Raw genomic sequence first — 27,664 nt, 5'->3', positions numbered from 1 at the left:
CAGGAAGCGCCAAGATAGTCCCGGCTGGACTGGTAGCACCAGCTCGGTCCGACATCGTCCTTGGGTCGCACGTACTGCTTCTCGGTTTGTCGACCACGCTTGCACAGCCAATCAGCATTCTAAAGCTCATGCACTTCATGTTCGCCACTCTCGCGTGCACTTTCGTCTTCTTCAGTTCTGCTTCCACTTTTGGCTGTGGGTAACACTCTTTCTACAGATGATTTCACATTTGACTCCCCGCAAGTACATGTCTGCAAAAAGCCTTCCGACGAAAGTGACGGTGTTTGCATGAACCAGTGGCACCCGTCCCTTTAGAGAAATGGAAGAAACATGCTGTTATAGTGATAGTAAATTGCACAGCGGAAGAAGTGCATGTTTGTTGCCATCAAGTTTCTAGCTCCAAGGCCTTATTCGATGTTGAATTGCACTGCATTACAGCTGCCTCAAATTGCCTCGAAGGTAATATCACTCCAAAGATATAATCACCATTCACGGGTACATTAAATCACATTCTGTAGTTCCTAAGCAGGCGTAAAACTGCAGCGCCTGTGCCACTCCGATGCCTACACACGGGCGAGGGTGCCCCAGCAGCTGCTCTTGTCCCTAATCAAGTTTATGGAGGAGCTTTATAATCAAAAAAAGTATTGCTGGACTCTTCCCATACTTTCACCATTTGATTTTTTTTTACTTTATGCCACGAACACATGTCCAAACATAATGCTTATGTCGCAGTCTAGATCGACACTTTTGTATGCAAATCCCCATGCTGCTGTAACGGTTCCCAAAATTCAGCTTGGCAGCAAAGCAGGGGTCAATACGTGGTCAAGCATGTTCAAGCAATGTATAGTGGCAAAGTATATCAAGGAAGCCAAAGTTACAGTGACAGGGTAGGCCTTTGTGAGACCTACAGGTCATTTCATGCAACAGTACAAGCCCCAAGATACCTCAGAAATATTGTTGTGGCAGGCCGTCAGGGCCTATTTCAAATGTAGCTGCAGTGATTCGAGAACATAAAGCATCAAGAGGCAGCCATCTTTTTTTCCAATAATTTCGTAGAATGTAGAGACATGAAAATTGGATGTTGACAGTATACCAGCTCACACTTTCCAAAAAACTGCCAGTCTTGGCTCAAAACTATCCATGTGATAGAGCCATCAAAATTAAAACATCCTAAAGTTTTGTGGGAAAAGCATTAATCAAATACTTACATGCCTTGAAGGATTAACAAAGCAGACACAATTCATTAGTCAAGAGTGAAAAAAAATCAGAATTCCTTATTTTGAAACTGAGTGCACTTCCTTTTCATAAACTCTCTACACTGCCAGCCGGCTCACCATAAATCAGTGTTTTTATTACTAAATGTACTAGATTTAATTAGCACTCTCTGCCAAAAAAAAAAACACCAGGCCTGCGCGGTATAGGCACAGCACAGTCACAGCCTTTCAGAGCAGTTTCAAAACACTCATTGGGTAACTACTTCAAGCACACTTGCTTGGTACCCACTAGGGCATTAATAATAAACTTTTGCGTAGTAGACCGGCATTCGCTATGCTATTTTTCGACTCACTTCTGAGAAGCGTGGTATCCGCTAAACATTTGCTAGGAATTTTATGCCAATTGTCCATGCAGTGGCTGACGATGATGAGGAATTATGGCTGAAGTGGGTATGTGCCACAGTTAATAGTGGATCAAGAGCAAGCTTTTGTGATGGTTTTGAGCATTGGACGGCCCACTTGTTACGCTATGCGCACTGTGCGACGACTGGTTGTTCTTTTGCTATTGCAAAACGCTTTATAAGTCGTATTAATGTGATTGCTTTCCCGACATGAAGCCTGCCTAAGGCAAGTTTGACAACAAGTCACGAGCACCGGTGTAGCTCAGTGGTAGAATACTGGGCTTGCACCCAGTGGACCAGGGTTCGAGCCCCACTGTGCCATTGGTGCTAGGTCATGCCTGCTTAAGGCAAGTTTGACAACAAGTTACAACCACCGGCGTTACTCAGTGGTTGAATATTGGGCTGGCACTCAGCGGACACGGGTTGAAGCCCCACTGTGTCATTGGGGTAAGGTTTTGTTCTCATTTCGCGTAATGTGGTTACGGACACCGGCGGTGATGGACAAAAACAACTGCGCATGACCCGAAAAGTGATCTCATAACAGCTTCCGCTGCAAAAAGAACAATGTAGGGTATTAGTTTTCTGTGACTTGAAGTTATGCATTGAATAGGTTTTGTTATGAAGCTGTTGTGGCTTAACTATCATAAAACTAATTTATTTTTAAGCAGCTGTCTACAGGACTTAAACCTGTGCACGGAAGGACTGGATAAGCATTGGCTAGTTCGTAGTCCTTTGCGTCTACACAACTCCAACAGTGTATATTTTGTAGTTTTAACAGGCCATCGTTGACAAAAAGAAAATGCATGGTGCAGGTGACTCAGCAAGCTTGTGAAATCGACGAGGCTTTCTGTGTTAGTTCAGAATCTAACATAAGTTTGAGCGCATATTCACTGGTTTCACATGCTAAGGAAAAAGCTTATCTGTACCAACACTGTAATTATCTATGTTAACTGTGCCGTTAGCATGTTCTTGGAAGTTCTGAACATGTATGTGCATCACCACTGTATTGTATCAGCAAACTTTCAGTTGATGTTGAGAATGTGTCCTCTTTACGTGTATCCTCCTCGTATGGTTGTTGCTTAGCACTTCATAAATGTGCTATAAGGTATACTAGGCACGGCCTGTACGTTCCAACATGGAAGACCTGAGTCAAAGCCATCAAACTACAGGACACAGGATAAAAGTTTTCACCAACCAGCACTGCAGTTGGATGGATGCATTTGCTCATGTCAAACATTCAGTTTGTGTCCCATCACATAAGCGAGTTTAGGCCCTTGCAAAGCTTCCTTTCTTTTCTAAGCACATACGCTTTAGGCAGCTCCAATTACTGCCCACACTATACTCTGAGCATGTATATCAGGAAATTTAGCATGTACAAAATAATGGCCACTTGTAATAAGTTATGAATACGTAAACTTCAAAAGTTTCAGTTATGAAAACTGTGACCAGCTTATACTAATGGTGCAAGGCTGAAATATTAGCATAGCTTGTGGCCAATCTAGACTATTAGCCAGGTCTTAATTAGTATGACCCTAATTAGCAAGACATTAAAACATTATTCATGTCTCAATTATAAAGGTTTTAATTAGTATCAAAGGCTCCCTCTTTCTTTTCATGTTGAAATCGCAATCTATTTCTTCCTTTCCTTTCTGTTATCTGTTCTTTGCTTCTTTTTTTTTTTTTTTTGTTAGAACGCATAAGCATGTGAGAAATGCCCGCACTGCTCATTCATTGGGCAACATCAATAGATGTGCTGGCCACGGGCATTGTTGTATGGCAAATTACTGGATGATACACAAAAACGTACTTCAAGTATCATCATTTCCCAAATATATGTCGCCAAAAGCACACAGTCTTTATTTATAGACAATCCTAAGATGAACAAGTGGACAAAGAGATAGTGTGACTGCCGAGTTACTGCGAATAACTGTACGCACTAGGTGAAGCTGTGCCTGGCAAGCTGTGCATAGTTATGATAGTTCTCTGATCATGGAAGCGGCGGAACGAAGACCTTTGAAGTGCTGCACTTTTTAAAGGGGCCTTGAAAGACTTTTTACAGTAACCATGGAATGGAGTCACTAAAAGAGCTTATTGCCTCACGAATTCAGCGCCGCAAAAATTTTAAAAACTCGTCCAGTACGAGCGGTGTTACAAGAAATTGTCGCACGCTGCAATCGCATTTCCTCTTGTCCCGGCGAAAGCTCTGGAAGCTAAGCAGGGAAAGATGGCCGGGACAAAGAAAATACGTCATGCACACCTCATAAGCTTGAGCATTTTTTCTGTTTTTTCAACAAATGCGTGGCTTTTATCGAGTGACCAGCCCGAACGCAATGGCAAATTGCGGCCTCTCACGACGATCCCAGTAACAACCGAGCGTGCCATGTTCAAATCAGCTAATCACTGATAGATGGCCTTGTGTGCGCGATTTTTGAGCATCTTTTGTCATTACTCGAGAGAAGAGCTTGCCATGTTCAAATCAGCTAATCACTGATAGATGTCCTTGTGTGCGCGATTTTTGAGCATCTTTTGTCATTACTCGGGAGAAGAGAAAGCAATTTTTAGATCATTTATTGTGAGTTCCAGCCCGCATGCTGCGATATAATATTTGGCTCTCGTGTTGTCGGGAGCCTCTACTACCGATCGGCAGCGTTTTCTGACCATGCTCAAAAAGCGTTGCAGAGCCCCTTTAACAGAGAGAACCTCCGTTAGGGGGGGGGGGGGTACTATCATTCTATGCGGTTATTATTCTAACCCATTGCTCTATTATTCGTACATCACCGTGAGTTGAACATGCCTCCTTTTAATCATCGAACAAGTTCGTATAAATACAGTTTTATTTTGTCCGCACTATTGAACAATGAAATGCATTGCCCAGCCAAATTAAATGTTTATGATGTGATGAGTTCATTTTGTACATTACTAACCATCCTTATACTCCTACATTTGGTGTTGTATTGCAATATTTTGTACTCTGCCTCCATTAATGCAATAGCCCTCCAAGGCTGCAGTATGTTGAAATAAATAAATAGATAAATGAATAAATAAATAAATATTCTCGATGATGTGTCCTGCATATGTATACATAAGGAAAGAAGAAAAGAAGAGAAAGCTTTATTCAAAATAAAGTAAAAAAGACATACCTAAATACAGGTACTCAGATAAACAGCCCACTCATTACTAAGCAACCGCACAGGTTTCAGAGGCAGTGGGAGGCATGACTTGTGGACTTAGACAAGCAGAGCCAGCAGAGCCCTGGACTAAGAAGAGAGAAAAAGACTCACTGTGCGATGCGAGCCACTCGTTGTAGTCGAGCCCCTCGGGCAGGTCGACCAGGTCTCGTAGCCGGGACTCGGGGATGGTGCACTCGAGCACCGTCGACTCCAGGTACATCTTGGGCTCCTCCTGGCCGCCACCGCCACTAGAAGATGCATCCTTGTCTTTTCGACGGGCTTTCCTGGGAGATCCAAAGAGATGTACGTGTGAGAGAGATACGGAAACATCACCATTTGTACATCGATCGACGTCTCACTTCGCTAACACTCTTCAAAAGATGGTGGGCGAGCGTATGTCGCTTTCCAACGACTTCAGTCGAAATTAAGAAGGAGGACACTGTAGGACATATGTGGACAGACCGCGCACTCACGCCCGTCACTAAACCGGGTAAAAGACACGGTCTTATGATTTGAAAAGCACTGCGCAACACACACAAGAGTCGGCGAAGATGTCGAACATTAGTCTCAAATCATCCCTGCTGCATACAATACAAAGCACACAGTGCATACTGTCTATGTGAGTGCGCGTCGTGCGGCGTTCCCGAATAGTTTATCCAGCGCAAGAATCGGGCTATCGAGCACTCTATAATGACGGAGGGATTACAGACACCATTAATTACGTTATCACAGCGACGAAAGAGATAACGCCAACAGCCATGACGATTACATCTGTCCAAGTAGCACAAGCCGCGAAGCCGGAATCACGCTCTCGCTACTTATACTTGCCACTGCTGGAAAGCTGTCTCTCCCGCACACTTCCGCGCCCTGCCGTGAAGCCAACTCGCGAAGAGAGCGAGGCGCGAGACTTCTCCGAGTCCGAACGGGCACAACTTCATCGTTCGGTCGATGCAGGACTGCGAAGACGTCGACAATTCGCCGTGCACGGAACTCGGGCGTTCGCACAGGGCGCGCTCGAATGAAAGCCTTGGCCGAGTCGCTCGCCAGGAAACAAGTTCCATGCGTTTCAACGCGGAGCAGAGAAGCCAGACGGCCCCGAAACAAGCTGCCCGCGATAACGGAACGAGAAAAGTGGACAGAGAGGCGGGAGAGTCTCGACATAATCGCGCGCACCACGCGATTGCACAACGACTGAGCGTCGCTTCAGCAAGTGCCGTCCGGACAAGCGCGCAGCGACGGGTGAGTCACTCTCGCCGTTTACGACCGTACACACACACACACAGTGTTTACGCACCACTCGAGGCGTCGCGCGAGCGAGCAGCTGTCACAAAGCGCTCCGCGCCAATGTAGCCACACAGAAGCGGTGACAGACGGCCGCGCTCAACAAGCACTCGTTCCGACTCCGCCGGCGACAGCAATCACGCGGACGGCGCGGGGCGGTCTGTCCCCGCTCGCGTCAACGGTTCGATCAAAACCGCGCTCTCGAATCTAAGGTAATGTACAAACGCGCCCCAAAAAAGAAAAAAACTACAGCTGGACGTCGAGAACATAAACGATCGCTGCGTCCTAAGAGCCCTCTTTGAGGAACTGCTATGCGCAGCGGGATGCTATTCAATGAGCGTCGGCGCAATCGCCGCCACCGTAATGCGGATTCCTAAATGTTATCTGAAGAAACTGCTCTGTCACATTTTCACGAAAACCATTCGCTCACTCATTCACATTTGTGCGATGGGGCCAAATGCAAGAAAACCCGTGTACTTTTCATTTAATTGCTTGCACCTTGACCCGCCACGGTGCTAAGGCACTCGGCTGCTGAACCGCAGGTCGCGGGATCGAATCCCGACAACGGCGGCCGCATTTTCGATGGAGGCGAAAATTCCTGACGCTCATGTGCTTAGGTTTACGTGCACTTTAGAGATTTCCGGGCGGTCGAAATTCCCGGAGCCCTTCCCTAAGGCGTCTCTAATAATCATATGGTAGTTTGGTGACGTTAAAGGCGAACAATTATCATTATGGTTGCACGTTAACAAAAAAAAAAGAGACGAAAGGCAGTCACGGTCGCAAATAATGCGGAGCCACAACCTACGGTGTACCTCAATCTCACACCATGGTTCAATCAATCAATCAATCGTTTCTTTATTAGCGTGAGCAACGCTCATTGTGAGTAAGTATGCAGGAGGCCAAGGTAGTAAACCATAGGCGGGACCTCCTATGTTAATCAAAAAAAAAAAAAAGATCTGTCATGTGAGGTTTAACGTCCCAAAACCACCATATGATTATGAGAGACGGCGTAGTGGAGGGCTCCGGAAATTTTGACCTCCTGGGGTTCTTTAACGTGCACCCAAATCTGAGCACACGGACCTACAGCATTTACGCCTTCATCGTAAATGCAGCCGCCGCAGCCGGGATACAAACCCGCGACCTGCGGGTCAGCAGCGGGGTACCTTAGCCACTAGACCACCACAGCGGGGCTACAAAGACAAAGCTAAAATACGAATAACGAAAGAGAAAGTCACAAGAACATTTCGAACTTTTTTTTTTACAAACAAAGCAAGATATCGAAAACTGACAAAATGCAGCAGTAATACGTTTAATATATGCTTTTTCAAATTTTTTTTAGTTATCTAATTAAAATTTCGCTGACGCTCACTCTCGTTCATGAATACTCACTCCACAGCACACACTACAGTGCGCAACTCACGCACTAGAGTGTAAAGGAACGAGCGAACATTGAGCATACTGACCTACGTAGAATGGTCCTTCCCTCGTCTGTTATTATATTTTTCGGACTCTACTCGCACTGTCCTGAGCAGCGTAACTCGCGGGCTGCAGAAGACCGCACCACCTTTTCTGCTCCTAACAATAACCACAACCACCCCTCCACACCCCATCTTCGTGCACTATATGCACACGCAGTGCGTTTCGTGACAATTTTCCCCATTGTTCGCGAGACCCACTCGAGCTATATTAAACCCAAATCTGCAAACGCGTCATCCCGAATCATCGTGGCCAAAAACGAACTGAACCGAACAACGCAGCGCCGGACCGCACAATCCAATACAATCGCTCGACGAAATCTGACCTACTTACGTCCATCTTCTCAAGGGGCGCTTTCACCCTGCCTCTATTAGGCATAGTGGCGACAACCGCGCAGAGGTCGCCGTCGAGTGACCGCGGACGCGCTAAGAACACTTATCACGGCTCGCGGCCGTAAATAGCTGAAAGCGAAGAAAAAGTTCAGTCCCTGCCCCCCATGGAAATCAGGCGAGAAGCACTACTCGGAGCTGTGGCTTGGCCGCGCCCTTTGATCCGAGGGCGCGCAGCACACCTATTGAGCGGCTGACAGGAAAGACGGGAAATAAAAGATGAATAGACAGAGACAAAGGCCAATATTGGCACCACGATGGACGTCGAGGTGTGGCAAGCAGTGTTTTTCGCCCTTTTGTCCGTGCGCGCGCACGTATTCGAGAAGCCAAAAATAGGAACGCGCCGGAGACAACAAAGCCGACGAAGTGTGCCGTCCCCCACGGCCTCGATCCTCGCTCGTCCGCAGGTTGACACACCGTGACGACCCGGCCGGGCTGCTGCGGAGTCAACAACAGCGACAGAGACAAGTGCTGGAATGGGGTACTATAGACCTGCGGCAGCCCGAAAAAACTGGCAGTGGTGGGGTGAAGGAACTGCCTCACTTGGGAAGCTCGTCAACGCCCCTGGTTAATAAACACCCCGCGTGTTTTCTTGGAGAACAATGAAACAACATAAACCCTGGGTTTTACGAGTGAGGAAAACCAGGATACGATTACAATGTACGCCAATGTTGTGTAATGGCAAATTAGTGTTTAACGAACCAAGTTTACAAACTGTGGTTCGTTAAGGAGGCCCTAAATAAGGTCCTTTAGCACTGGCCTTTTACTGTATACAGTATCGGAATGGAAAAACCACTGTGGTGTGCACGCCATTCTGTTAGTGTGGAAAGCCTCCATAAGGCAGTATAATCAGGCTACGCCATACGCATCGAGCTAGTACAGTTTCGGATCATGGTACAGTAACACCGTAAACAGTACGGTATAGTAAACCGTCAACGCCAAGACACCCAAATATGAGGGCACGAGTGCTTTGTCGCATTTCGCTCCCGAGAAAAATGAGGCGGACACGTGCCTGGGAATCGAACCCGCGTCCTCGAGATCTCAGCTGCACAGCACTTTAGCTGCTAAGGCATGCAAGCTCGTTGTTTTATATATAAGCGAGACATCACGAACAGCGTTTCGGCAGGCGGTCAGGTGCACGCAACGCATTCTACGCAAAGTCCAATGATCATTGTCAAGGAGGGAGCATGCGGGAAACAAAATTGCCGTGATAGACCCGTTTCTATCCCCAAAAAGTAACATTCTTGCAGTCCCGGAAAGTAAACCCTTCGAGTAGGTTACCTGCGTTGTTACGAGCGCACACGCGTCTGCATCGTGCTCCGCCACTGTCGATCAGCGGTTACAGTGGTCGACTGCTTTTATCAGACCCCGAGGCCCAGCGAGAGCCATGGCGGCGGCTTTAATCAATGGAGTCCCAGAATAAAGACTCCACCAGGGACCCCTAAAGAGGTCCTGCACCTCTATTACAGCGAAAGCTGTATACGACTAGGAAAAACGAAAAACCATTCGGCATCAGTGTCACGAGCGGCCTCCCTTGGCTGTGCTATCAGTTACGTCGTTCTCATCATCGTACCGAAGCACACGCGCCATTGGCTGCGTTGTGAGTGACGTCGTTCGTCCCGTCGCAGCCGTGGCTCCTAGCACGCGCGCATCAACTTCTACTGGGACCTTTCACATGGGTAAGCCACGGACAACTCTAGAAAAGCACCGACAGTGGAAACGTGGGCGAGCTCGCATTCGCTGGACCGGCCGGGCTGAAGGTGCAGTCCGGGCACAAAAATGAGCCCGGAAGGCCGAATGCGGGCAGCAACTGCGTACCGATCACGCGGCAGCCTTCCAAGCCGCGCTAAATCGCTTACGAGAATGAAAGCGCCGGTGGCGGGAGGATCCCGCAAACCTCGCCACCGAGTTAGTTCGCGATGTCGAACGCTTGCAACAACGCCGCGCCGAACTAGCGGCATTGCGGGCACAACAGCGTCAGCGTGATGATTGCGAGAGCGTGCTGATCGGGGCGAACGCCCGCTTTCGGCGGGAGTTTCTCTAATGGCACTTTGGCTTGGGAAGCGACGTGTGTGGCTGCATGTGGTTTGGGAACGACCACTTTAATTAACGCATTGCGAAACGTGTTCAAGCGCTCATTACACTCTTCTGTAACCGTGATCATGCAAGGCGCAATGTGCGGCATGTGAAGTAAAACACTGTGGTAAACCCAAGCCGAACGTGCCTAACCTCATTAAGAAGCACGAACATGTAACCAATAACTGTGAGACTTCAGTGCAGCGTCACGTTGAAACCACTGCTAAACACCGGGACAGCGCGTTTAATCTTTCCCTGGTTAACGAAGTGCTTGGGCGGCGATTTTTTAAAGTATAAATGCTTTTTTGAACGCTGGCACCACCACCCAGAGGTTGCGATCTCGATCCCGGACGCGCCAGTCATATTTCGATGGAGGCGAAATGGCAGAGGCCCATGTACTGTGCGATGCCAGTGCGCGTCAAAGAACATCGTCGACATTTCCGGATCTCCCGCATAATCATATGGTTATAAGGTGTGAAAAGTAATGTTTTATTATTATTATTATTATTATTATTATTATTATTATCGTGTATGCGACCCAATTCTTCAATACAGCGTAAAATGACACTGCCAACTCGTTAGACGACCTACGCGACACGAGCATAAACGCACACTCTCGGAAGCTGTCAAGCACGCTCAATATAAACCCCTTCCAGACGCCGTCATAAGTTAGAGTTAGTATTTAGTCAGCGGGGAAACTAAAGGAATAAGCTAGGCGAGCCAGGCAACAACGCCCAAAGGGGCCAACCCGACAAGAGACCAAAGCGCACCCACTCGTGCGCTGATGACTGACAAGGGGACAGCAGCGTTTGCCAAGCCTGCTCGCGCTGCTGCTGTTGTGGGCTCTGCGGGCGCCGCAAATTGGGCCCGCACGCTTAGCGTATACAGGCAGCGCTCGCGGAGGTTTGAGTGTTGTAGCAGGCGAGCGAGGTTGTGGACGGGAAAGCTCGACCAGCGAAGCGTGCCAAGGTCTGTCCAGTGCGCGCCCGTACCGTTAGCACCGCCACTGACGTTCGCTTCTTCGACGAGCGGCAGGCGGGGACGCGGCGCAGAGGTCAGCGGAGCGGCACACACCAACCAGCGCAGCCCTGCAGCTGCCATCGATCACGTTTGTTTAGGTCGGCGCGCGCAGCGCCGTACGAAATCGCCACCGAACGGGGTGAGCTATGGGACCGCGCCCCGATTTTACCTGCACGCTCATTTATACGGGGTACGTACGGACGGGGCTGAGAACTTAATTCGTAGAGCGGTTTCTCGATTCCTCCCCCCCCCCTCGTTTATATGACATTGTTTACGAGTTGGAAATGGAAGTTGTTGTCCACAATAAAGTCCAAATAGTCGGCCTTTAAGCCACAGAAACAAACACTCTACATCAGTGTGTATTAATGGTGTACTGAACGATGACCTATAACACTCAACATCAAGACACGCGATAAAACATCAATTTAATTGTATAAATTAAAAAAACACGAAGATAAGAACATTGAAGATTAGCTCCGCATATAAGAGTATACAGGAGGGATACGAGTAAATGTAAGGCGCAGCACAGTCACAGCAAAAGCTAGAAGAGCGGCTTTTCAGCGCCTTTTCTAAACACTAATTGGATAACTAAAGAAAGCACACTTGCTTGGTACCCACTAGGGCATTATTAATGAACTTTCGGGTAGCAGGCCGACATTCATTGTGGTATTTTTCGTCACACTTCTGAGAAGCGTGGTGTCCGCTAAACACTTGAAAGGAATTTTGTGCCAATTGTCCATGTAGAGGCTGGCGACGATGAGGGATTATGGCTGAAGTGGGTATGCACCACAGTTAATAGGGCAACAAGAAGCAGCTTGTGTGGTGGTTTGGAGCGTTGGATGGGCCACTCGTTACGCTGTTCTCATTGTGCGACGACTGGTTGTTCTTCACTGTTGTAAAATACTTTATAAGTCGTATTAACGCAATTGCTTTCCCGAAATCAAGCCTGCCCAAGGCTAGTTTGACAACAAGTCACAGGCACCGGTGTATAACTCAGTGGTAGAATACTGGGCTGGCACCCAGCGGACCAGGGTTCGAGACCCGCTGTGCCATTGGTGCTAGGTCATGCCTGCCCAGGGCAAGTTTGACAAGTTACAAGCACCGGCGTAAATCAGTGGTAAAATATTGGGCTGGCACCCAGCGGACTCGGGTTCAAGCCCAACTGTATCATTGGAGCAAAGTGTTTTTTTTTTTTTTTCGCGCGATGTGGTTAGGGACACCGGCGGCGGCGGACAACAACTGCGCATGACCCGAAAAGTGATCTCATAGCAGCTTTCGCTGTAAAAATACAATTACAAGCTTAATCCCCCCACCCCCATGGCGGCTGCGGCGCCAAACCACAAACACAAGTGACACGCACACATCTAAGGCGTCCGACGATAACGCACCTTAGGTCGCGCATCGTTGTATCGTTGTCGGCTTGTTCAGGTCCCACCGGGATGTAGTACATGCTACATTAGACCACACTAGACCACGTACTTTGTGCACACCACAAACTGCACGATATGTACTATACTATGATATAATACTTAACTGTACTGTGGACACTATATTATATACTATACTCTACCGTACACTGCAGTGCGCTTTCGTAAGCTGATCATCGCATAATCGGTCATTGGCTGCTGGCGGTGAGACCACAACATATCGGGGTCATGGCTGACATCTATCGAAGCCCGCATCAACATCCGCAGGACTTAACGAGGGGGCATGTTCGTACTACACACATCCTCTCGGGGTCGAAATAGAGGCGACGAGCGCGCTATTAGCAGCCACTGCGATGTCCTACACAGCCGACATCGAGGAGGCCTTGGCACCGACTGCGGTCTGGGCTTGAGGGGGGGGGGGGGGGGAGCGAACGAGAACGCGCAGGCAAACTAGAGTCTGCAGCTCTTCTTTTTTTGTGTGTGTCTGTTATTCTGACCAGGCTGTAGTAGATCGTATAGCCTTTCGAGAGACATTGGCCAGAGGCCCCCTCGGTGTCCTTCGAAACTTTCACGATGGCAATGATCTTTGCTGACACCGCCATTGTATCGGAACGGCGCCCTAGGCTATATATATAGCTTGGTAAAACACAGTCTGCAGGACTTTCATCCATATATCTTGTTATGCCTTCATTAAAATTTGCACATCTGCGTTGTCTGTCTGTCACGAGTGTATAAATTGTACTATCTATTGAATTCTTCGTTTGAAAAAAACATTCTCGAACATTTGTAGGAGCAGTGCCGAACTCAGAACAATGCATATCTATCTGCAAAGCACAAAATTAAAAAATGAAAATTTTACCTTTGCATTCTTAGCTAAAAAAGAGCCAATGTATGATGGTAAAATCAACCAAAACGAAGTTACCCCCAAAAAATTTATTGATCTAGGCTCTTTTATCATTTCATAGGAGTATCTCAATTTAAACACTACCACGTTTCAGATCACCTGAATACGTGACCGCCCGATGTTCATAATTCTATTTGAGGAGCAAGAATAAATAAATCAATAAAAGTGGAACAAGTAACGATGTCGTAGTGAGGCGAAAAAAAAAGGGGGGGGGGGCGTTTCGGGAGGCTCCGCTGTTATTAACCATCCGACGTTATCTCAAATTAAGTCACGCGAGCGGTTTTGCCCTCCGGTACCAAACGAAAAACTCAGCCACACGTATGGGGTTTTAGCCCAGTCCGCGCATGTTTCCTCAACGGTATACCGACCCTGCGTCGATCAAGAGCAAGGCGTCCTCAGAGTAGCTACTGAGGCACTGCAGCGGACGTGCAAAGCACTGCCAGAAAGATCTCCCATTACTCAAGAAGTTGTGCTATGCACTGCAAGAAGTTCTGCCATTGCAGCATACATGCACCAATGCGCCACACGTACTCTGACGATGCATTCGCAAGCACTCATCGCTTACCTCGTTTACGAAGCAAGCTTTCAGAAGTAGGCGACATCCACCGCTGCCTTTATAGCAGCTAATGTGACCACGGTTACGAAACAAGCCCCATCGATGCATAGATAAGTTCGCGTACCCCCGCGCATAAACATCTTTACACGCCACGCATACGGGCGTGTTTGCACGCGCGTTCCCGAGTTCCGGTGAGCGAAAAGGAGCAACACACCACACTCGGGCTGCTTTTCGGTTTTCTTCGAAGCACGCAGCAGCTGCGCTGAGGCAAAAGACCCGAGACGGCTGTACCAGAAAAAAAGACAGTAATAAATAGCATGGCACGGCAGAGACAACGGCGAAAGGGAGCCACTGTGTCTCGCGATATCTTTATGCGTTGCGCAAGCTCCGAGCAGCCGCGGATGGCAACAGCCGAGCCACCAACCCGTAAGGAAGGGTAAGCCGAGACATGCAAACCTTACAAAGCTGCAAAAAGGCTCGCGCAAGTGCGACACCGAGCGCGAGAAGGGGCGAGTTTTAGGGACTCGCTACACCTGGCGCTCCTTTTTCTTCTTTTTTGTAGTTACAGAAGTTTGTGAAGTACGCACGGTCGGGTTACTAGGTTAAGCCGAGGTGCCCTGTGGCTGATGAAGTTGAGCAACTAGGGAGCTATGCGGCAGCACGTGACCATGCTCTTGTAAAGAAAGTTACTGCACGGGCATGTTTTAAACGTGCGTGAAGCTTCGTGTCTCCTTCGCGTTGTGTGAAGAAGGCGTTGCGTTGCGCTTAGTCAAGTTCTAACCTTTATGCAGACATTGTCCGTGAAAGAGGGTCAACTGCGAGTGTATGTCAAACAAGTGCATGGAAGGACGTTTGCCGGACGATGAAAAAAAATCGTTCATCACTTAATGAGCAGACGTATTGTGACACATTATTAACGCAAATAAATAATGACGCACAGTGAAGTTTCCAATATGCACAGAACGCGTCAAATTCTGCTTCACTGACCCCGAACCACAAAGAGGCATATTTTGCAAGTTTCAGCTGTAACGTTACGACGTACAAAACGTACAATTAAACAAAAAACATTGTCCATGTACAACACTCTATATTGTTCTGCTCACAGCTGAGTCTTCGAAATCATGACAGTGAAGCGTAGAGCTCTCTGCACAGACTTGCGCACGGACGCTACAGCAATAAAAACGGAGCTACAAAAAAGCAGCAGCAGCAGAATTTTCGTACGTTCATCCTGCGAACTTCACACCGCATGACGTCGAATTCGCAAGCTAATACTTTACGACACCACGTGCTATATATCGCACACAGTCGCACCCGTACAATCATATTTTCTCGCAAAAGTCGCGCCAACAAAAAAAATAATAAATGCTGACCCCGGTGTTTCGCACCCCTGTTCTTCAAAATCAACGGGCACTGTATCTACGTGTCAGCAGTAATACTCATCGGAGGCAGCGCGCGCGCCAAGGCTTAACCATCCAACGAGGCGGCGAGCGACGGTAACTAACCACTTTCGCTTCGGCTCACTCGTAAAATCAATTGGGCTCGACAGCGCTAGTAATAGCGGCATTCGCGCGGAGAGCCGGCGACGTTCGCAGCCGTAATATATGCAACCCTGACCTCCTCCCCTCCAATCCGACGGCCTTCGAGGCGCAGTCGTCTATTCCGCTTTCCCGCAAATCCGAGCGGCTTCGAGGCGAAGACAGCTTCGAAGGAGGTCACACGCCCGCGCGTACACTCGGAGCGTCGTCGCGAGAGGCCGTGAACAAGAAGGGGGAAAAAGAAAAAAAAAACTAATATACGCGAATAAAAAAGAGAGAAACCAGGGCGTGCAGTGCGCACGGAAATTGTGGCGAGAAGGCGGCCAGGGATGAGAAATGCGAAAGCAAGCGCGACAGCCAAACGTGAATTCTTAATGAGTTGGATGGAAGGGTGGCCCTTCAGAGTGTATACACAGAGACTTGGGTCGTACAAGCACACGAGGACGATTAGATATGGCGTACGATTTCCAACCTTCCCCCATCTTCACGTTTTTTTTTTTTTTCCTCTGCGCAGCAGGACCACCTGCGGAGATGTCAAGCCAGAGGTGCGGGCAGGTGGTGGCGGAAGAGCCGTTCCATCTTGCGCACAGGCGTCATGCATCGCAATGCTGTTTATTTCAATTACTTTTTTTTCTAATACGTTATTTACAGAAAAGAACCGCTTGAGCAAGTCGTGAGCTTAGTAATGCTCTCTCTCAATGCAAAATGGGTGAAAGGGGCCACGGCTTCAAGGGCAGTAAGCGAATACGAGATGCATGCTCGCGACGCCTGTCGAATGTCTAAATATTGAGCCGTTTTTTTTTTTTCTGTTTTCGCCACCGTCTCCTTAAGAAAGCCCCCGCATTCACGTTTCCCGCCAGAGTGTATCTCGACACGGCATTATACGCGTGTGTTCTTTACAAGGCCGGAACGACGACGAAGCTAGAAGGTCAAGCAAGGAAAGAACACACCGGCGCCTCGAAATGACGGCGCTGTATACCTATAGCTTGCTTGCGATCCCGAGGAGCAGGCGGCCTGCCTCGTGTATGTCCTCGCCCATCGCTATAGCGTCAACGTCACTGTAGACAGATCGCGTCATCGAAGGCAGATGGCCCGTGCGAAGTTCACCGCGTCGAAAAACAATACGCTGAAACATCAACTGAGGCATGCACGTCTGTTCCGTTGTGATGCAGCAAAAACACCCGTACCGAGGAAATTGGACGAAAAGTGTTTCAATACGCCCGACAAGAGCCCGACAACATGCGCCACTTTCTTTTCATCGAATAAACGGTTTTGCATACATTTCGGAGGTATATGTGTGTGTCGATGTTGTAAAGAATGGGGTTTTACGTCCCGAAACCAGAAGGCACGCAGCAATATATATATATATATATATATATATATATATATATATATATATATATATATATATATATATATATATATATATATATATACCCTAGTGGAATAAAAATAAAAGTACAATTTCTTTCCGTTCCGCCGGGCAAAACAGCTGCGCTAATCTAAAAGTGGTCACACAATTACGCCTTATAGCATCGATTACTGCAGCTGCGTCCGATAAAATACGCCCACTTTCTATTTTGTAAAGAACAATTCCTCACGCGAAACATTTCCTTTTTTTTTATGTCGCCACATACGAAGGTAAATTAGCGGTAATTAAGCGGTAATTAAGCGGTAATTTGACATTCACGTCGCCACGCCCAAAACGGCACGCCAATTAACGAATGAGCGCAGAAAGTGCGGTGCATTGCCGTGCGTGCAACAATGCTCCTCCACCCCACCAATTCTGTGCAGTACGGAGAAAGGATACCGACTAAAGTCGGCTAATAAGCAAACGAGATCCGAGGGCAAATGTTGAGAGAAAAAAGTGAGGCTCTCCCAGTGCGTCTTATATGCATACCATGAACCTTGGCGCGTGAACTGTCTGCCCATTCTGCACGGTTTTTTTTTTTTTTCCTACTGACCGAAGCGCTGAACGCAGCAGCCTCTGTACTCTAAGCGGCATTGGTGGTATCCCAAGTGTCTCAATACAAAACACGAGTAAAGTGGCAAATTCGCAAAGTCGCCCCCAAAAAACTGCAAACAGACCTGGCCTGTAGTAAGGGGGGGAGGGGGGCGCAGGCACTCTGCTCTCCTCTTTCCTCCCGAAATTTGGATAGCGTGGAGCGTTTTACAGAAAACAAATAATTACAATAGAAGTTATGTTTTTCAATGCCGACATCACCTCCCCCCCCCCCCGAAAAAAGTTCTTGGCTACGGACCTGAAACAGACAGACGTATAGAGAATTCAGACGTCTATGATTGATCTTGTGAACACATCAACAGCAACAACAAGAAGACGAAATGGAGAACAAGTCATAGTAAAATGGTTTATTAGCGCTCTCTCTTGTCCCTCTCACCCTTTATTACTACTATTATTATTATTATTATTATTATTATTAGTAGTAGTAGTAGTAGTAGTAGTAGTAGTAGTAGTAGTAGTAGTAGTAGTAGTAGTAGTAGTAGTAGTAGTAGTAGTAGTAGTAGTAGTATTTTAGCATTCGCACTTACAATATTTGAAGAATAACAAAAAAAATAGAGCAATTCATCCGTGGCAGCCATAGCGAGCGTACGCGGCATTTGTCACGTGGTCGATGTTCGCAAAACGGACGGGCAGACGTTCCGCTCTGCACATTATTTCCGAATTACAGACTCCCCTCTATTTTGCTTCATTCGACGTTGCGCTCAGTCGCGATAACGTACGGGCTACGGAAGATCACACCACCTTTTCTTTCCTTAAAAAAAGAAAGAAAGAAACAACTCACGCACCATCAAGTACACACAGTAACGATTCATCTCTTTCAAAGCCACATAGCAAAGCGTTGACAATATACCGCGGCTGCAGTGCAAAACACGTGCTAGCCACAGAGGACGCACAATGGGGGCAAACGAAAGAAAGGTACAGCGGCACCGAAAGCGAATATCTCACCGCGCTTTGGACGTTCATAGAAAGACAGAGCACTGCCCCGACGAAAAGTAACAGCTGGCAGCAATAATTCTTCGCGCAGCCTGGTCATTAGGGAGGTGGCGAGTCGAGGTTGGCGCGAATTAGGGCTGGCGGTGAAAGGCGGCCTGACTGAGAAGCGATCCGGGCGAGCGAGCGGCCCTTGGCTCGGCCGGGCCGAAGAAAATGTGCCCGGTGTAATCAGCGGCACACGGATCCATGGACACAGGACGGGAGTTTTCGCCTGCGAATCAGCGTCCCCGAAGGCTACAGGGTGCGCAGGCAGAATTGAAGCAGATGCGAGATGGGAAATGCCCAAGACTATCGGCAAGGAAGGAAGACTGATTGGGCTTTAAGGTATCATGTAACCAAGACTTTCGAGGAACCCGCGTTCTATGTACGTATTAGTGAAGCCGCGAGTAATTTTCTACCACCCGGCGTCCCTTATCTCTGGCGCATCCAAACTCTCTCAAGCGATCGAACACGCGACCTGCATTGCACATTAGAAGTGGACCCGCGCTGAAGCCCAGACACGTATACGGACATAATATCGAAAAGGAACCGCGTTATATGCCTGTTAGTACAATGATACGCTTGCGTCGCATCGAATAAAAAAAGGGGGAGCTTTTGCCCCGGCAGGAGATCTCGCGATAGTATTTCTTGTTGCACCTCTTTCACCTGTCTACTGTAACAAACTATAGCGATGCTTCTAATATGCCAGCGACGAACTCTGGTTGAGTCGTAGACGGGCAGCTGAATTCTAAAAAAAGAGTGTGCGGAGACATTGATGCCATCTACCGACCGCATACACTCCCTGGCAAGGGCTAATATCTGACAATATTGGCTATCATCTACAATGGTTTTGCCTCCATTCAATTTCAATGCAACATTACAGCAGTCCAGCCCTCCTCCCTGTCCCCAAACGTCATGGTCTGGCTGTAATGAAACTAAACTGGCATGTATATTCTGTAACCAGAACGCTGCAGTCACCGACCGCGCGCGCGCAGCGATATATAATGCGTATACAATGTTGCACCTTTACAGACCCGAAAACCGAGCAATATGTATCGGCCCAGGAAAATACGGCCCAATTCATGGCATGCATACGCCTCTTCCGAGAAGTGTTCGCTCTCGGCACAACCGGTAGAGCAGTCAACACGATGCTGCCGCAGCGAGCAACTTCGTGTTCTTCGGACGCCGCGGTCGAGCACTCGTTGCCACAACAAAGCAGGAAACGGCGCGGCGGCCACCCGCGAAACAGGCACACGTTTCCGGAAAAGCGTTGCCGAAGGAAAACCCCAACCGCCGCAGCAAGAAACGCAACGAAATAAAGAGAAGCGGGGCGAACGCACATTCAAAAAGTTCGAAGCATGGGGGTCCTATGTGCTCGATCTCAGCGGTGCGTAACAAGCCTTACGGCGCGAACGTCCGCCGGCGAAAACTGCGAGGGCGCCATTGGCGTCATGCAGGTAAGGACCGCGGATGGCGTTAGCGAAGGAGGGGGGTATGTGAAGGCTGCATCCCCCCCTCCATAATTTTCGTCTCCCTATGCACCCAAAACAAAAGAAAATGCATCATTTACCCACATTCCTGCCCCCCCCCCCTAGACGAACTCGCTTGTCGTGGGTGCCTCCGCCCCCCTCCCCCGATGAAGAAAATTCTGCGCCGATAAAGATAAGATGAACTTGTGACTACACGAAGCCGCACGGTGCTCTGGGAATTACACTGGACGGCTGATACACGAAATTAATATACCGCAAAACTACAGCAGCTGCAGAGAAAGCCATATAGCACCGAGAACAGCGACAGTAATTAACGGAGCGAAAATGCCGTACGGGAGAAGCATTAATCACCTGCTCAATCAGCACAAAGGCAACGCTTGCAGACGGCAGCTGAACACTGTAACCAACGTTAGACCAACGTCATCCGGCGTAATACACCTGTAGGCCGGCATTCTAAAGCACTACACAGCAACCATCCTGGTACGATCAGCAATCGACATCTCTAAGTCGTCGCTTTAATGTGCGTAACGGCTACCCAAATCAAGCTTCTTTCACAATTAATTCTGCCCCTAATTTATATATCATCTCAACTGAAAGCATCATAACTTTTATGTCTTACTTTTCCGTTCATTACTTTGTTTTCTTCCAAACTTTATCCGTGAGAACGACGTCTTTAGGTTTCTAATATACGAATTGTTTTCGAAATATCACACCTCCCATATTACGCTTCGCATTAAAAGAAAGAAAAACAGAAACGAAGGCGGTTCAACAGCCATACACGTAACACACGGAACAAGAACAAAAAAAATAAAAACACAGAACGAACTAAAAAAAAGAGCTAATCGAGAATGGTCTTCCCGGTCACCGGTCTGCGAACAACTGGCGGCCCCATCCCACGACCGCTCATTAGCGGCCGACAGGAAAAACAGCAGAGCATGATGCAGGCCCTTCCTTCTCTCGTCGTACACAGCATCGCACTGCTCTTGGGAACTCTGGGTCAGCGCGCCGGAGGACAGGCTATAGCCAGTGCTCCCACTTCCGGAACCACGCGGTGGTCGACGCGTCACTTCCGCTTTTTGTCCAGACAACGCCCCCCGCCCGTATACCAACTGCTGGCACGATCGGCGACCTCCCGCCCCACGCCCTTTTCGTGCGGAGATATGGCGGAAGCGAGAATCTCGGCACGTTGTTTCGGCCGGAGAATGGGACTTAATTGCGGCGCCACTCCATGCGTGTACACGCACGTATACAGACGGAATCGAGAGCGCCTGGCTGTGGACGCCGTTGTTGTCCGCAGCTACTACCTCATGATATGCTCACGCTTCCGTTCCTGCTCGAATTATAGTACACGAACTATATATATACAGCACGCAGTATCACTACGTTAGGTATATCATACGGCATGGGTATCTGCAATTTTCTGCTGAGAACGGCAGCTGAAGCGGCCGGCTGGGCGGTTTATGGAGACAAGTGTGATTCGGTCGACATACACAGTGGCATCAGGCTGCCATTATTCACGCGGTCCAGTACGGCGGCTTCCGAGGGTAATCCCTGAGCTTCGTTGTGTACGTGTAGTTAAAACGAAACATGTCACTTGCATGTTCTATACAGACAAAAAAGGCACGCGAGCTACACAGAGCACTGCAGTGTATGGAAGCTAAAAGCCAACTCACCAAACATGCTGTTGTGAAAGGTGACCGGCTGTACATGATAGCCGCGTTTGTATTCCAGCCCAAAATTAACTTCACCTGATAAGGAGTTATTTAGTTCATTCCTTCACTCGTGCATGCGTGTCATCTTGAATAGTGCAGTGTATCAGGAGTGGGAACAGTAAATTACCATAAACAATACTAATGGAGGATAATTATATGAAGCAGCTATCATGGGTATGTGCGAAGCTCGTAGATGTGTACCCACTGTCTGGCGCTTGTCCAATATATTTCTGAGCGCAGTGCGCGAGTAGGGGTGTGCATCGCAGCCGTGAGCATCGGTGGTGTACGTTTTAAGTTAATATCTGTTCAAACACCAAAATTTAGCACTACTATACTCGGTTCCGACACGAGATGATTTAGCACTACTCAGGAAATATGCCCCAACCACGCGCACGGCTTCCTCCCACACGCCGTAGCAGTCTCACGAAGCTACACAAGTGGATAACTTTCCACGCCACAAGCGGTGTCCCTGTGTGTATAGCTCCGCATAACATCAGCAGTGATGCCCAGAGTGTAATGTCCTGACTGCCTTCGTTAGGGCCTGTCGGCTCGTAAACGCCAACCTAACATCGCATCTGTCATACAACAATGGGAGGTCTCGCTGTCCGGCGTACAGAGACCAGCCCAACCTGGTCGCAGAACCACGGCTCGAGGGATATCAGGCAGGCTGAGGACTCCACCCAGGGCCCATTGAACGGCTTCGCGGTTTTTCTCAACTTTAGTAAATGTTCATGCTGAATCTTGTTTAGTATAGCTATACCTCTGCTGCATTATTATTCCGAAGGTGCTCCATGGCAGCGGCCACTCACCCCCTCGCCGTAAAGCATGAAACGAGGCGTTTACACAGACGTCATCGTCACAGTTCAGCAACCTTACAACGCGACAGTTGACATTTGCGACGCGCACTGTTTTCACACCAAGAGAGAAGAACAAAAACACACACATAAGTCCACAACACGAGCGCGAGCAAACAACTCATGCGCAACCAACTAGCCGCTATACTGTGACCCTTCTAAATGCACAGGCAATCCCATATACACTAACACTGAAATGCAAGACGCACGAAAGGGCTGTGACGCGGGAGCAGAGCAACAATTTCGACAACACAGCAGCGCATTGCACCCGCGTGAAGGCGAGCCGAACTTCGCAATCGAAAGCACTCAGTTGACACGAGAAAAAGCGCTGCGCAAAAACGCAAACACTCCAAAACGGGTCAATGAATGTCGAATTCAATTGCTTACGTCATTCGTATACACATCACAACATCTGTGATGACGTATAAAAACGTGTTTTTTTTTAATGACGAGGCTTCCCAACGCGAAAGCGAAGATTATTTTGTACGCCCCCCCCCCCCTCCCTCCTCACGTTCACCAATGTGCTGTTTAGTAAGTTACTTAAATAATCTGTACGCAATAATTGTGTATTGGCGGAACGGTATGCTTACAGAAAAGAAGACAGATATGTGGGGGTTTAACGTCTTAAAACCACGATATGATTATGAGAGACGCCGTATAGTGCAGAGCTCCGGAAATTTTGACCCCTGGGGTTCTTTAACGAGCACCTAAATCTGAGCACATGGGCCTAAACAATTTTTACCTCCATCGATAATGCAGCCGCCGCCGTCGTGATTAGATCCCGTGACTTGCGGGCCAGCAGCTGAGTACCTTAGTCACTACGTCACCGCAGTGGGGCATATACACAGAAAAAAAAGAAATGTACAAGTACTCTGCATTGAATTACAGATCAACAGAAATTCTGCCGACAAGAACTCGACCAAGGCGCCGCTGTCGAACCAGGCAGCTACGTACTGCACCAGATTTTCCTGGTTAAATTTGGCAAACTACTCGTAAGCCGGGACACATCTTCAACATTATGATGACGACAAGCAAAACATGAGAATGACGAGAGAAACATTATTAGGAACACTTTTTACATCTCATTGAAAATTGAGGAGGCTGGCATGAATGGCTGGTGCCTACTCTCGATAGCGATGACGATATGACCATCGCTACCATAACTAATTAAGACGTTCGACACCCCACCCATCGTCACCTCGTTGCAGCTTCACGTTTCGCACAAAGTCTACATCGACGACATTGAACCCGACTAGCAGCAGAAACTTACAAACGCAATAGCAGGACAGGCCAGCGATAGTATAGCTGTATGAATATATATGCCGCCGGAGGAAGGAAAATACAATTCAGGGTTGGAAAGGAATCCAAGCGAACGTTCGGTTGACCAATAAGCGTGACGACGTTGTTGTTGACTACACAACGAGAGAGAGACGTCTCCGAGGAATACGGGCCCACAGTATATATACAGATCGCCAAGTCTGAGCACGCAGTCGGACAATGCGACGAGACGAGGACGATAAGAACGAGGAAATGGCGCGCATATGGCTACCGCTGCTGTCGGCAAAGTGCACCACGGCACACGGGGCAACGGATCCATTTCCTCGGCGCGCTATACAATGCCGTCGCTATATGCGCACGACTTACGCGCGACGGCATTCACGTAAGAGGCGGCAATGAACGAATATGAGAGAAAGATAGGAAGCCGGAGCGCTTCGAGAGGCGTCTTCCCGTAAACGCACGATCGCAATCAGGTGCAGCATGCAACCACAACGGCTGCACGCAACTCGGGGCAACAATGCCTGTATGCGCCATCTTAGATGAAAAAGAAAAGAAAGGAACGTCTAACAGCCATAAATGTGGTTCGTGCAACGCAGCCTGCGATAGGTGTTATAAATACTTGAAGCCTTGTGGTATGTATGTATAGAACCGATGTGCCCGACGCTGTTCGGTAAGATCGCCGCCGCGTTGTGTATGCGACACAGGAAACGATCCACAAACAACAGAGAGCTCGGTAAGTGGATTTAGATCCAATTATGGCAATGCAACTGTTTTAAGTAGAGTGAAGAGCAATGCCCAGCGCTCCTCGTCATTCCTCTTCACTAGATAAGATGATACAACAACAATATCTGGAGTAGTACTTGCCAGAACCACGGTTTGATTACCAGGCACGCCGCAGCGGAGGGCTCCGAAAATTCAGACCACCTGGGGTTCTTGAACGTGCGCTTGCATGTAAGCGCTAGAGGCACCAACATTATGCCGCCACCAGAATGGGGCAGCTGCATAGAGAATTCCTTCGGGACACCATAACCACTATAGACCATTACCGCGAGTGGCCAACGTTACAGGAATGACTGTAGGTACGTCAATAACTACGGTGTGAGGAATGCCTACACTCTATATATATAAACGCGTTGAATTCGGTCGAATTACATTCGCCAACACTGACGCAGTCATAATCGTCAAAAGCAATCACCGCCTTCAACGAATTGAGGTCGAAGGAGGGCCGTAGACATTCGCAGTCAGCGCAGCCGAGGGGAAAATAAAATATTTCAAGCGTCGCAAAAGCCGTCCTCCCGCTCGCGAATCCCTTGCATATACGCAAGCCACGCACAATGCTCCCCCTAACGACCATGAAAAAGGCGCGGCTGCATCTGACGCAGCAAGCCATCAATGTCGGATTAATCAGAGGTATACCCCCTTCCCCCCTATTTTCTAAATCCCGGATGTTCTCGTCTGAATCTCTCTCTCTCTTAATCCTACACAGAAGGAGAGTCGTCACGAACGCGTCAATCCTGCGCCTGCTGTTGCGCAGCCGAAGGGAACAGGAAAGCGCCGCCGCCGCTTCCGGCCTCGCCGCAGAAGCTTATACGCTGATATACGGCACAATACTGCGTCCCAATTTCTTTCTCGCTCGCCTGCCCGACTGTACGACGGGGCCCCCTCCTGTCCCTCACATCGCCGTGTGTGTTCCACCCACGCGACACACTGCGCCGATAAGATTCGACGGCAGCTTGTATAACCTTGTAGTACTCGACGTGCATAAGTTATGACATAAGCCACCCTGCTGTTTACTCAACTAGTTACGTGTTACGTGAAATAGAAGAGAGAGAAAACGCGTGATACAGCGCCCTTTCCCGGATCCATTTTGTTTTATTCTGCGCAGCGCGTAACTATAGTTCAATAAGAACCAAGCGATTCGCGAGATAACTCGACTGGTACCGTAAGTTTATCAAGGCGAAAACCCAAGATGCCTCGTCAAACGCGAAAATTTCCCGGAGTTCCGCGTCGGTTTGCCACGATGGCATCTACTCGAGTGATTAAAAAAAAATATCTCAGCATATCCACGGAGTGAATGATGATGAGTGGAGCGAAGCTTCGGAGGGTTTTCTCGCTAAACCGTGGATCGTCTGTCCATCTGTCCATTCGTCCGTCCATCTGCCTGCCTCTGCCTGTCCGTCTGTCCATCTATCTGTCTGTGTGTCTGTCTGTCCATCCGTCCGCTCCCACTGAGTGAGTCATCGAACTAGGCGGTCACGTACGAGCTATAGGAGGGACAGACCCACGGCTTCAGGAGCTTCGGCCCTAAAAAAAATCACGTGAGAACGTCACCATATACGACGCCAACATGAGGTCACAGATCATAAAAATTATACTGACGTCATCATGACGGCCCAGTGGCATCACGAGACGCGACGTCACATGACATCATGGCGCGACATTTCTTGGTGAACGGTCGGCAGATCACGGAGGCCATGGAGAAGTATAGGTGTTGAAGATGGACTTACCAGCGCGAAAACACGGAACACTTAGGAAGGGACAAACACACAGTGTTCCTCTTGGAGGGGGGGGGGGGATGTATAGCATATTACTACCATCGCTCTGTTATTTTTCAAGCAAACTCTACAAAAATCTGCAAGCTGCCTGAATAGAAATTTCACTATACGTTTTGTGATGGCAAGCAAATACAAAGTCATTCTAAAAAAGAATAAAAATAAATTATCTGACATTTTTTTTTAATTTTAGAGGAACATTAGTGAAAAATATTTTGCATGTAAAGCGGTGAAATCTGTTCTGGTAGTTACATGTGCTCAGGATATCCTTCTGGTCCAAAATATTAATTGTAGGCATGACCACTCTTTAGTTAAAATATAAATGTTTGGTGGCTGGAACTTTAGGTCCTTTTTCCTTAAAAAACTTTCTTAAAAATGCAATTCTGGTGGCAACAACATTCTTTTGCTTCAAAAAGGGCACATGGTATTCAGAAAGAAGTCACAGAAGTTTGCATATGATAGCTTCAGTGGTTCTAGAGAAAATGTTCCTTTTCCGACTACAAGTAGTGTACGGAGAAAACGCTATTTAAAGGTCGAGTTGCCACGGTGCAGTCTTGAGATCAGACGCGTTTGGGGTCATTTTCAAATGCTTTCCACTGCGCGTAAAAACTCGCCACTTTAACGAAGCGCTGGTCATTAATACTTTAATAGCACGCCATGAAAATTAAAACATCGCATTTTCAGTCATCCTTTCCCTCCATCCTCCTTGAAGTGGTCGTCAGCATCCGCTTATGGAGGCAACGGAAAGCCATGTCAGTCACAGAAACCTTTCGCGGGGCGGCAGGTAAAAAGATGGTGTTTCGCTTTCCAGTCGTCTTCTATAGCGTATAAGTAACCGCGTTAACTTTCGTATCACTAAGCTGACCTTAAGCGCGAAAAGAAGTTCTATCGGTGGATGAAAATTGCGTTTTGAATGTGACCGAGCTAAGCTCCAGCTGCGAATAGCTGAGCAAACTAAATCGCAATTACTGTTAGCCAATTGAGTTTTAAATGAAGTCATTTTGCTTGCTCTGGAGGCTAGCGTCACACAGCACGTGATCTTAGAACGAACACTAGGTGCTTCTTGTACTATGCAACATATATTCGTAAGCTGCCAGCTAGTAAAAAGATCGTGTGCCAACGCGACACCGCCAGGCAAAAAAAAAAAAAAAAGAGTGCTCTAACGTCGCCATCATTACTACGAACGACACTGATCAACACTACAAGGTCCATGCCTGTAGACACCCAACTATCTGGACGGGAGGGCGACCTAAAGGTTGCACGTTTGGTCCGCATACCCAGGGCATTTTTATTTTTTCGTCCACTCCAGTTTTCGTACATTCACGTCATAATCA

At 48.1% G+C, this 27,664-nt stretch overlaps 1 protein-coding gene across 2 annotated transcripts in view; it reads right to left on the bottom strand.

Moving 5' to 3' along the window:
- Mob2 (MOB kinase activator 2) overlaps window positions 1-27,664 on the bottom strand; it is a 163,570-nt gene that overhangs the window by 24,126 nt on the left and 111,780 nt on the right. For both annotated transcript variants that reach the window (XM_037422002.2, XM_075886786.1), the window contains exon 2: window positions 4,897-5,069. In XM_037422002.2, coding sequence (XP_037277899.1) covers window positions 4,897-5,069 — 173 coding nt within the window. The remainder of the gene's footprint in view (window positions 1-4,896; window positions 5,070-27,664) is intronic.

This window comes from Rhipicephalus microplus, chromosome 2 (genome assembly GCF_043290135.1).
Source record: "Rhipicephalus microplus isolate Deutch F79 chromosome 2, USDA_Rmic, whole genome shotgun sequence".
Lineage (NCBI taxonomy): Eukaryota > Metazoa > Arthropoda > Arachnida > Ixodida > Ixodidae > Rhipicephalus > Rhipicephalus microplus.
Note: the sequence above shows the minus strand (reverse complement) of the source record. Positions and strands in the feature narration are given on the sequence as shown.